The following is a 13181-nucleotide window of genomic DNA, read 5'->3' as shown; positions in this document are numbered from 1 at the left end:
GTTGCCAGTACCGCCTGACTGGCTTCCGTAGGATTTTCGAGCGAGATCGTTGCCAGTGCCCCTGGACTGGCTTGTGCGGGGGGCACATAAAAGACACCATTTCGAGCGTGGCCGTTGCCAGTATCGCCTGACTGGCCTTCGTGCAGGTGACATGTAAAAGCACCTACTACACTCTCTGAGTGGTTGGCGTTAGGAAGGGCATCCAGCTGTGGAAACTCTGCCAAATTTAGATTGGAACCTGGTGTTGCCATCCGGTTTCACCAGTCCTCAGTCGAGTCGTCCAACCCATGCTAGCATGGAAAGCGGACGTTAAACGATGATGATGATGATATATACTTTGATAGTTTTCAGCCAATATTGACCTAGGCCATGTCTAACTTAATAGCACCACCTGGCAAAGTCATTCCAATCAGGATTCAAACACCATGGTTCATTCAAGTAGAGAGTTATTCTTTACGGAGACATATCCAGGTGGAGGAGGTTTATCCAGGATTTCTTGAAGGAATTTGTTCAAACACATCTTGAACTTTATGGGGTCGGTTTCTGTCTTAATGTGTTTTGATATAATGTTAAAGTGAGCAGGGCTAACCGAGGTGAAATAATTGTGCCATACTGTTGTCATGAGATGCGGGTGTGATTTATGTTGTAGATGGATAGCACAGGACCCAAGCCTTAGGTGTACCTTAAAGGTGATGCCAACATCATTTGGGCAAGGCTGGTGGAACGTTTTGCACATCATGCAGATGATGTGCAGCTCACTGTAACACTGAAGAATGCTCATGGCAACAGTGAGCTTTTCCAATCGATCCCAGTTGTCAAGGCCTGCCATGCCATCTATCTTTATCGCAACTAACCTTTGGGGTGCTTCAACTTTCATGATGCTTTGTTTCCTGTGGGGAGACCACAGTGAACGACAATATTCAAAGTGGGGTTGGGCAAAAGAGGAGAAGAGAAGGATAATAGTATGGATGTCTCTTGACAAAATAGTTCTGAGAATCCAGGAGTACATTCTGCAGGCCATGTCGACTTTACTGTTTATGTAAGTAGCCCAGCTTATGTTGTTGTCTACAGAAACTTTCTAACAATTGTCACTCATAAGGCATTAGTTAGCCTGAGACTATAGCAGGTGATACTTGCCCCAAGAAGTCATAATCTAATAGGATTGAACCTAGAACCAGCCACATGTTTGCAAACAAGTTTGTTAAACACACAGCCAAACATATACCCCTATCAAAATTAAATTAACAGCAATCAAGTGCATGTTAATTATCATTATGAGTTAATTCATTCAAGTACAAAAAGCAGTCTTGTTAAGATTCTTAATAATAATTCTATATAATTGATAACAGCTTTAACACCGAAGTTGAGTATTATTTTTTTTTCTGATTAGCTTCTATTTTTATGTTTTTTCTAAGCAATAATTTTTAAATGGCTCAACAATGTATCACTTGTATGCTGCAGTTCAAAAACATTATCCATACAGAACCTCTGCTTTAACCCTAAAACCTCAACAGTACCATATTAATATAAACAAATGTTGATTTAACTACCGAAGCTGTTAAAATATTAAGTATAAAGGTGTGGGCATGGCTGTATGGTAAGAAGTTTGTTTCCCAATCACATAGTTTTGGGTTCAGTTCCACCATGTGGCACATTGGGCAGGTGTTTTCTGCTATAGCTTTGGGCCAACCAAAGCCTTCTAAGTGGATTTGGTAGATAAAAATGGAAAGAATATGTGTGTGTGTGTGTGTGTGTGTGTGTGTGTGTGTCTTTGTCTCCAACAACCACTTGACAATTGATGTTTGTTTATTTACATTCCCGTAACTTAGCAGTTCAGCAAAAAGAGACCAATAGAATAAGTAGCAAACTTTAAAAAATAAGTACTAGGGTCGATTTGTTCAACTAAAACCCCCTTCAAGATGGTGCCCCAGTATAACCACAGTCCAGTGAATAAAACAAGTAAAAGATAAAAGATTTTGTAGATTAAATGCTTAAGAAGCAAAACAAACCAGTTAGGGTAGTTTTATATTTATATTGTGGATATACGAGATTTCTGGATGCTATTATAAGATGTACACAAGTCTATAAGAGCATGTGCATTCTAAGTAATTATATGTTTAATGTGTCAAACAGAGGAATAAAAATAAAATGTGTGATTAATGACATTAAAAAGATGTTTTATAGGTATAGTCAACACAATATACTTATTATAGCATTCGAGGAGGGATTAAACTATTGTACACCCACACACAATCATTCAGTCACCCCCACTGCACACACACGCAAACACACCACCCTCCCATTCCACACATGCACACCCACACACTACCATCACCACCAACTTCCACACTTACACAATAATTTATTAAGCTGACAAGGTAACTTCAAAGTGGTTATCTGACCTGCTAGAGAAAGCAGCTAAATTTCATTTAACCCTTTAGCGTTTAAACCGGTCATACCCAACCCAAATAGTCAACCTGTATCATGTTCAAACTGGCCAGATCCAGCCTCTCACATCTATCCTACAACGTCATTCTAAAAATAAACAAACGCATCATTAAAATCTTTGGGCTACAAAATGACACTCCACTGGTTCCGGCGACAAAGGTTTCAGTTAATCTGATCAACGGAACAGCCTCCTCATACACAGACACATATACTCTTAACGTAGTTCTCAGGGGAGTTCAGTGTGACACAAAGTGTGACAAGGCTGGCTCTTGAAATACAGGTACTACTCATTTTTGTCAGCTGTGTGGACTGGAGCAAAATGAGATAATTATCTTGCTCAAGGATACAAGTCACCAGGAATTGAACTCATGACCACAAGCCAAATAGCCTAACCACTAAGCCACATGCCTTCACTGGCTACAAAATAATACATGATTAATTCAAAACAAAGTGAATAAACAAGCACTACATTTTACAGAGCAACCTGAACGCTAAAGGGTTAACTCACACCTTACCATTTTAAGTAAGGAAAGGGCTCATAAGACAATGTTGTTCTACATAACCATAAAAAAAACAGGGTGGTCACAATAAGAATGTCTTTGGTCATAGGTTAGAAGCCTTTGAAGATTGATTTGGGACTAAATAACACTAACATATAATTTGACCTGCTACAAATAACAGCTAAGTCTCTGAAATCATGTCTTATTCTCTTGAAAAAAAGTGGGGGATGCAAGATAATATGGCCTTGCATTCCTTACATATAGGGAAAAGATAGGATGGCCACAATTGGAATAGCGTGACCATCCCATTATAGGTGTATTTAATCAGGGTTGACCTGGAGTTAAATAACAAAAAAATGAAACAGCCCTTTTCTACTATAATCAATGAAGATCTTGTATTAATGTTGTAAATTTATGGCAGAGGTTTAGAAGAAATAATGTGTTTTAAACAAAAGCAAACAATTTAAATGTTGTAAAGTCCTTTTATGATTATTGTTTATAAAATAAATAATGTAATCCTAAAAAAAAAAATTGACTTCAGGGTACAAAATATTTATTCACAAATTGTGAACAATTCGACTGCTACTTTTGTGCTGAAATGAATTCACACAAAAAATGATGAACTAGTGATTCTCAGTAGAAATATAATCAATTTATTGCTCATAAACTTAAACAACAAAATCAAAACTGTGAACGATTGTGATAAACTAATGAGTAATTCAATGTGCTTTATTAATTTATTATATCACAAATATATGTAATTAAGATAATGGTTTATATATAAATTTGCATCCTAAGATTTATAGAGCACAAAACTCAGGATAAGCCATGGCTTTTCCGCAAACTAGTGAGAGGGTTTCCATTAGTAAGTGAAGTGGTCATCTGACTTGCTAGAGAGAGCAGCCAAATTTCACATACACCCGCTTTTAACGTTTAAATCTGCTTTATCTGGCCAAAATATTCCACCCAGCTCTCTTCTTTCTACAATAATTGAGATCAGCTTCTACTAATGCTGTAACATTATGGTCTTAATTTATGGCAGAGGTTTAAGAGAAACAATGTGCTTTAAACTAAAGCAAACAGTTTTGATATTGTGAAGTCCTTTCACAATATTGTGGCCTTGTGGTTAGGATGTTCAGCTCATGATTATTAGATCATGGGTTCAATTTCTAGACTGGGTGGTGCATTGTGTCCATGAACAAAGAAAGGAGACTATATATGTACACACATAATTCTCTAATCTCTTGTCTCCTAACTAGACAACTTTTATACCTGACCAGGTGAAAATATCATTGCTGACTCTCTTGTTAATTAAAAGCCATTTTAGCTTCTCAACTATTGTGAAGGTGACCTAATTATGAATCTAGCACTCAAAGCAAATCCAACTACAGACTGTCCTCATTTAACGACCTACCTATTTAACGACCACTCGGAGTTACGACAAACTTTATGAGCCATTGTTACATATTTTACAAAATATAAAAACTTAGAAACTTTGACTGTCGTATTGTGCGCTGTACGAGAACTGCCGTCATGATGGCAGTGCATCCCGAGCACCCAGCTTCACCCACCGACACGCTCGCTCTCTCATTCTCCCGCCTGTGGTCAGCCAGGCAACACAGTGACGCTCTCTGTACCGATATTACTATTTCATCTCTTTTTTCCATTATCTCTTGCACCCCATACTACAAGATGCCTCCAAAGAGGAAGAATACATCTTCACCTGCAGTAGGAAGCGCCAAGAAACAACGGAGAGCTATTCACCTTGACACAAAAATGAAAATCATTACAGACTACGAAGGCGGGAAAAAGGTGAGAGCTAGCGCAGACGATACGGGCCTGGCACATTCTACCATCTCTACTATTTTGAAGGATAAAGCGAAAGTGAAGGAGGCAGCCAGAAGTTCGACAGGCTTTAAAGCATGCATCACAAGACATCGGAAAGGTCTCATTCACGAGATGGAAAAGTTGCTGGCAATCTGGATTGAGGATCAGATTCAAAAATGAATTCTGATGAGCCTTCTCACTATCCAAGCAAAGGCAGGCAGTATTGTCACCACACTGGAGGAGCAACAGGAAGAAGAATCAACTGAGACATTTACGGCAAACCATGGCTGGTTTCAATGATTTTGTTCGAGAATTAATCTGCATAATCGTAGCATCAGCGGTGGGGCAGCGAGCGCCGATGTGGAAGGAGCAGAGAAGCTCGTTCAAGATTTCGACAAAATGATCGTCGATAGTGGCTTTCGTCCAGAACAAATATTTAATGTGGATGAAACTGGGCTGTGGCGGAAGAAAATGCCTGAGAGACCATACATCCGCAAGGAAGCAAAAACTATGCCTGGTTTTAAAGCTTTCAAGGATAGAATAACATTGTTGTTGGGTGGAAATGCCGCTGGATATAAACTGAAGCCTCTCCTCATTTATCGCTCACAAAATCCACGTGCACTGAAAAAAGTGAATAGACACACGCTGCCTGTTTATTATCACTTTAACACCAAGGCCTGGATGACTCAATGCCACAGTCCATTGCAGAGTTATTCATTTACATGTGAGTGGACTGGAGCAAGATGAAACAAAGTCTTTGCTCGACAACACAATGCACAACCTGGTTCAGGAATTAAAGCCATGATCTAATAATTATGAACAGAAAACCTTAACCACTAGGCCATGTACCATCACTCTGAGTTCAAGAATATGATAAAAAGCATCCAAAATATGCTGTAAAATGGTTCATGATAAGGACATCAAGCTATAAAAGCCACACCACCGCTGCCGCCACCGCCACTGCTGTCACCACCGCCACAACCACCACCACCAAAAAATGTCAAACTCAGCAGCAGAAAATGGCAGTTTTATCTTTATTGTGCATCAAATGATAGAATATGCTATATGGCCTATGTACACCATGCTACCAACTTGGCAAAACTGTGATAAGATGATGACGACATTGATGACATCGATGAGGAGGAGGACAAAGAAGATGAGGAGAAGGAAAACAATGATATCTGTTTGGTAATAGAGGCCCACTGGAAATATAAAAGTTAACTGATTGATGCAATTTATTGAATTTTAAAAACCTCTTTACAGATTAATCTAAATTAAAATGGATAGAAAAAGTGCATAATATTGGAGATGAGGGATTGGTAGAATATTGATTGTAAAGTAAAGCATATTTTTGTCTGGTTTGACTAGAATTCTGAATTTTAAAAGTTATTACCATGAAAGAACACAGACTAAATATTTATGAAGTAATATCTGTTGGTTAATTGAATAGTTTTGTCTGGTGTTTTGGTATATTGAAGGAATAAGAGAGAGATAGAGAGATGGGAGTGGGGTATATGTAAAACCATGGCAAACATCAAGGAGATACTGCAACGATGGAGGTGCAGGGTGTTTAAAAGGGTCACGTCTTTCTAAGAAATGAAGTATTTAAACAGGCATTGATATGTGGTAATAAGTTTGCTTCCCAACCACATGGTTCCGGGTTCATTCCCACTGCATAGCACCTTGGGCAAGTGTCTTCTACTATAGCCTTAGGCCAACCAAAGTCTTGTGAGTGGATTTGGTAGATGGAAACTGAAAGAAGCCCATCATATACATACATATATTCATACATATGTTTGTGTGTGCATGTGTATCCACTTCCACCACCTGACAACCGGTGTTGGTGTGTTAATGTCCCTGAAACTTAGCAGTTTGGTAAAAGAGATTGATTGAATAAGTACATTTAAAATATCCACATTTGAGGAATATGTAATGAGAGATAGAGTAAAACGATTTGTTTAACCATTTTAGTGCCAGTCTGTCAAAGATCACCTTCAATTCCGCAATACAAAAACTACACATTTAAAAAAATTCATATTTCCATTAAAACTTTCCCTCATAATTTTATATAATGACCTTAATATTAATCCATCCCAAACATTGGCTTAATGTACCAATTAATGATTAAAAAAAAGTTAAGTATTTTAGTCAATTCCTCTAAGTTTTGGATAATTTTCAAGAATTAGTAAATGACAGATTTCACAGTTGAGTTAATATATTTAAATTAAATGTTAATATATTTAAATTAAATGCTAATAGTTTTAGATAATTTCTAACATAATTAATTTGACATTTTTGTATAATACTTCATCATTTTCATCACTGTCACCATCATCATCAGTAGCAGCATCATTACTATCATTATCAATATCCTTTTATGTTTGCTTTTCCTTGCTGGCATGAGAATATGGCATCAGATGATTTATCAAAGATCAAGTTAGTTTTCTTCTTTTCCTAGTGCCCTCCTAGTTAGTTCAGGGACCACATCTTGCTCATATTTTATATTTTTGGAATGCTTTCTCTTGTTAGCTGTCCTTTCTATATGCCCTTCCATTTTACAGAAAATACTAGGAGCATTAAGCACATTAGCAATTCCCTTGACCCCGACAGCACTAAAGAGTCCTCTTTATACTGTTTCCATTCATTTACTACTATCAGAGGATGGTCTTGTTCTCAGAAAATTAAAAAAAAAAAGAATTATGAAACAGTAACCAGAATGAGAGCATGGTAGAAAGAATACACTAAGAAGTGACACACAGCTATATGATGGTTGTTGGTAAGGAGATTGAACAGAGCAGCATCAGCAAAGGGAAAGTGATCAGAAGGAGACTGGATGATAGAAGAGAGAGTGATAAAAGAAAGTGAGAGAGAGAGAGAATTAGTGATGGATGTTAACAATGAGTGGTAGAGGAGAGTGTAACATGAGAGACTGTGATGAAAATGGGTGTTGATAAGAGAATAAGAGTGACATAAGTCAATAATGAGTGACAAGAAGGGAATAGTGGGAGACAGAGAATGATGATGCACACGCATGCACACACATGCACATGCATAATGGACTTCTGCACATTTCTAGTCATAAGGCAATGGTCAACCCAAAGATGTACAGTAGAAAACAAATATTTTCACAAGGTACTGTAAAGTAAAACTGAACCCAGAAGCATGGGGCTGCAATGCAAATATTTTAACACAAGCTATCAAATCAGAAACCTTAGCTTTGGAAAGAAATCTCAAGATTTTTACAAAGATATGACAACTATTTTCAAAAACAAAATGACTATAGTATTAGCTTCTATATAATTCAAAAACTATGTCTTTTTCAACACCATTATTTAAAAACTCTATAGTTGAACTTCATTTTCCTTCCATATGGGAAACAATTACAAGTTAATACAACCTATGAGCTTCTATAAGATTACTCAACCTGCTAGAAATAGTAATGAAATCTACTTCAAAACACACCCTACCATCTTATAAAACAAAACAAACAAACAAAAAACAGAAAAATTGTGCAACATAGTCCAAGAAATGCAAGAAAACAGGACTGTGACAACAGGAAGGCATTTGATTCTGGGTTGTTCAAACAGAACTGACATGAAACGAAGCAAATGCAAGAGACAACAGCAGCAGAAACCATTAAGTTTTTAGACCATTATACCACTGGCACCAGCAATTCTTTTCCATTGGCAGTAGCAGTGTGTCCTTAGTGTTGAGAATGTTTCTGAAATTTCTGAAACTCTGAAGCCTTATTTGTGAGTTTGATGTGTCAGGAGAAAGAAGTTACGAGTTGATCCCCGGAGTGGTTTGTCTTCAAAGTCCCTGTATCTATAGCACAAATGTGCTGAAGCAATAGATAGCCAGTCTGAATGCAGTCAGTCATTATCTACTTTGACACATGCTCTTATCCAGTGAAAGGTGGATAACACAGCCAGTGGTGAGAATTGAATCACCTAAGTGGAATCTGGACTCAGAATGGAAACAGAATGGAAGCAGATGGAAACAAAGTATTCCATCTGATGTTCAAACAATCTCATCAATCCATTGCTCCTTATCACACTTGGATAGATGGCAAGCAGAGTTGACCTTGGTGGGATCTGAACTCAGACTGCAGGGAGCCAGAACAAATACTACAAAGCATTTTATCCAATGTGCTTATGATTCTGCCAGTTCACTGTCTGTATTATTAAGATGGCTAATGGGTGTCACCAAATCAATGACTTTAATATTTCAGAGCAAAAGAGAGTAAAATGATGACAACTGATAAATCAATAGATAACATTTCTTATTTATTCTACCATTTTCCCTATCTGAGATGTATTCATACATAGTACAAAGCCTTTTAGAAAATCCATTTGCATCAAAACAATGGCAGCCAAAGATCAATATTATGATGACCATAAATACAGAAGTTAGATCAGTAAGTATTTCTAATAGAGTAATTTCAAGTTCAAGATTAGTTTTGGTGGAAATTTTCATCTTGCTTTGCCTTTAAGGCGTCATCCCATCTCTGTCTGTGCAACAGAGAGATAAACTTGCTGTTCATTGCACTGCATTTTACTAATAAACCATCCACTAGTGATCAATTTGGTAATGGATATTTCGCACAACATAGACTCGTTCATATGAAAGCAGTAATTCCTTTTCTATCATTAATGTTATAAAATATGGTACATTCACATTTCTCAAAACAATCCTTTCTCCCCTTCACGGAGAATGGATGTACCATATTGTATGCTATAACAGACAACCTGGAAAGCAATTTGATCTAACTTATTTCAAAGACGTGTGATTCTCAGGATTGAAATGGCATTTACTGAATTAATACACATCAAATAAATAATCATTTATTCAGTTTCATTATAAAAATTATTAGTAAATAACAATTACATCATGGAAAAGTAATTCTAGTCACTAAAAACAAACAATTATTGCTAAATTCATTTTTCTCTGATTTCTTGAGGTGTGAGGAACTATATCAAAAGATAAATGAAAAGCGAATTTCACATTTTTTTTTAATATATAAAATGATTAAAATGACTCTTCCATGATGCAATTGCTTCCATTTCAACTCAAACTCTCAGATCAAGTCACTTGTTAGACAACTCTACAACCCCACCGTGAATTAATAAATAGTTGAATCTACCTGCAACTGGCCAATTTCAGCTGCATTATGTAATGGAGTAGCTCCAGTTTTATCCATGGAAATTGTTGCTCCGCCTGACTGCAAAAGCCATTCAACAACTTTGGCTTGACCACAGCTGGCTGCAAAGTGTAAAGGTGTAGCACCATCAAAATCCCTTTCGTTTGGGTCAGCTTTGGCTTCTTCCACCTAAAACGAAAAAGTTGACATTAATGGCTTACTTTCATAAAAGAATTTCTGAAGAGTTGCAAACATAAGAAAGAAGTCATTAAAACTGGAAATATCTGGAATGTCAGCAGAGCATAATAATAAAACGTATTACAGCCAAGAAATGACAATAAATGAATTAAATTATAATATGTAAAATTATAAGCAATATTGATTGTATTTTTATACTGTGTGAATCCCAGGTTTTATAATGCACCATATGCCTGTGTATCATAAGAAGTGATTAAAAGGATTGGTGTCAGGAAGGACATCCAGCTGTAAACATTGCCCCCAAAACTCCCACCCTAACCCATGCTAGCATGGAAAAGCAGATATAAAAATGATCTGGCACAATGCTACAATTTCATGAGAGAGTGGCACGAGATACCAGATTAATGAGAAAAGGAGACAGGCGATTGAATTAATTCATTATTTATCAATCAAACACAGATGAAAGCTTATGCCAACTACAGCAGATCTTCAACTTAAAATGTAGAAGCAGAGGATTTAGTATTGGCAAATATTTAACAAGTATTGCAATATTTTGCACATATACCCCTTCTCAATTATCAATGGTCCTGGTGATCTCATATTCATGACATAGCAAAACTGCATCCCAAAGATTGACCTTTCTCTTTAGGGGTAGAAAATATTTCATGTCTCAACAGCTGCTAACTTTAAGATTCGAGTAAAACCCACACAAGAATATTACTCCCACATCTGGGACAGTGCTGCTGCTACTACTGCTGTTGCTACTGCTGCTGCTGCTGCTGCACACATGACTATCCTAGACTGCAACCAGAAAAGGGTCACCTGACTGATTTGCATGGTGCCAACACACTCCAAATTTTGCCCTACATATAATCCCTCCACCCTGCTTTTTATGCCTTGACTACAAAAGTCTCAATTCATCAGAGCTAATTAAATTTGTGGAAGTGGTACAAAATTTCCACTTCCACTCATGCCCACCTGACTCACTCATCTCACTTCCCTCCTGTCTTCTCACCTATCCTTACACTAATTACTTCATCCAATCTTTCATCCCCCATATTTAAACCTCTGGAATTACTTCCTGTCTATGTCCTACCTGTAATTAACTTTCAGTTGTTCCAGAAAAACAAAACAAAACAAAACTGCATCAACTTTGTCAGTCTGGGATACATACAGATTCCTAAGGCAAATTTTGCAATGTAGAAGGGCAAATTCAAGATCTGATAGTTAACCCATAAGTGAATTGACCCCAGTACTTTTTTTTTTAAATCTTGGTACTTATTTTATCAGTCTCTTTTGTTGAACTGCCAAGTTATGGGAACATAAACACACTATACAGTTCTAAATTTAAACACACTAACACTGATTTTCAAGTGGTGGTAGGGGACAGACAAACAGACAGACACACATGTGCAAGAAATGCTATGATTTATGGGAGTGAGACATGTGTAACGAATGAGGGGCACCATAGAATGTAAATGAGAACGATTCAATGGACGAAGAGGGTTTGGCTGAGAAGGGAGGGCAAACAATGAATTGGAGAGAATGATCGGAATAGAGCTAGTGATAGATGTTGCAAAGAGTAATGGGATGAAATGCCTGGATCATGTGCTGAGGAGGGATGAAAATGACCGAGAAAAAGTGTCGGGAATGAATGTGGAAAGAAGTAGGAGTGAAGACCAAGAGAAAACATAACTAAAGATGATGGAAGAAGGAATGAAGGCAAAGGGGTGGAGAGGATAAGGTAAAATAGAGAGATCTGTCAAAGGGCCTGCACAGCTAACCCTTGTTTTAGCAGGGAAATTGACCATTAAATCCCTTGTTGTTTTCTTGTTGGTTCACAGATATTCAAAAAGCTGAGGACATGGAAGGATTAAGATAATTTGAGAATTTTTTTATCTACTTCTGCTTTTACCATTTTTCTAAAGGACAGTAAAGAAGGGGACAGTGTAATATTTTAAGGTTAACAAAACCAAGAATTCCTTTCAAAAGCCCAAAAGTTTTGAAATAATACTTAGGAAAATAAAAGACTTTTTTTGCTGCACATTTGTCATCATATTACTATGTTATCATGCATACATACACTTATATGGCTAACAAGTAACATCATACTAAATATAATTTACATCATGATTAACCACAGAAGAAACTATACAATAATTTTTAAAAATTGATGATAAATAATGAAGATAAAAAAAAATGACAAAGACAAAAAAAAAAAAATGAAAAGAAAGGAAAACGAAATGAAGAGAAGGAGGAAGAGAAAAAAGTAAGTGGAAGAGAAGAGAAGGAAAACACAAACAAATATTTTTAGTGTAGAACTACTACTGCTTTATCATCTAAATTAAACTGAGCAGAGTTAAGTAAATTTATTTTAGGTTATGAGCCAACAACAAGGAAAGATTTTAATGTTATTTTTTATTCCAAAATTAACTGAAAATATCCAGGAACAACTTTTGTCAAGAAATGCCAAAATAATCATGAATAAAACAAAAATGAGTCATAAATGACAAAACAGAGCTACATAAATAGATTATCTAATTCTTTTACTGGTTTCAGCATTTAAGCTGTAGTCATTACGGGGCACTGATTTCATTGGTTTTAGTCAATTATATCAACTCCTGTTCTTAATCAGGTATTTATTTTAGCAATGTCTATTTATTGATTGGCTAAGTCTACCTTAGTGGAAAGGGATGTCACTAAATATCTAAATATCACAATATATTTTTGCTACACGAAATGATTTATAGAAATGTTTCATAGCCACCTGTCTCTTTTTACACCACTGGAAGAAGAGAGAAGTTACAGAAACATCTAGAGGTTCCTGAATGTTACCATTAGGTAAATATATGCATATTTTCTTTATATGGATATATTTGAGATTAATTGTCTTTGTTTATTTATTTCACATAGACATTGGTCATAGTGACCAAATAATTCCTAATTACTTTTAAAACACTTTCATTATTATTATCCTTGGATAGTCAAATTAAGCTGTGCCTTGAGAGGTTCATATACCTATATACCTAATATATATATATATATATATATATATATATATATATATA

General features: G+C 36.4%; 1 protein-coding gene across 3 annotated transcripts in view; it reads right to left on the bottom strand.

Moving 5' to 3' along the window:
• LOC106881072 (espin) overlaps positions 1 to 13181 on the bottom strand; it is a 177035-nt gene that overhangs the window by 98010 nt on the left and 65844 nt on the right. For all 3 annotated transcript variants that reach the window (XM_014931286.2, XM_014931284.2, XM_014931285.2), the window contains exon 3: positions 9919 to 10104. In XM_014931286.2, the coding sequence (XP_014786772.1) occupies positions 9919 to 10104 (186 nt within the window). The remainder of the gene's footprint in view (positions 1 to 9918; positions 10105 to 13181) is intronic.

The sequence above is a fragment of the Octopus bimaculoides genome, chromosome 6 (genome assembly GCF_001194135.2).
Source record: "Octopus bimaculoides isolate UCB-OBI-ISO-001 chromosome 6, ASM119413v2, whole genome shotgun sequence".
NCBI classification, from domain to species: domain Eukaryota; kingdom Metazoa; phylum Mollusca; class Cephalopoda; order Octopoda; family Octopodidae; genus Octopus; species Octopus bimaculoides.
The sequence above is the reverse complement of the archived record's forward strand: the minus strand, read 5'-3'. Positions and strand labels throughout refer to the sequence as shown.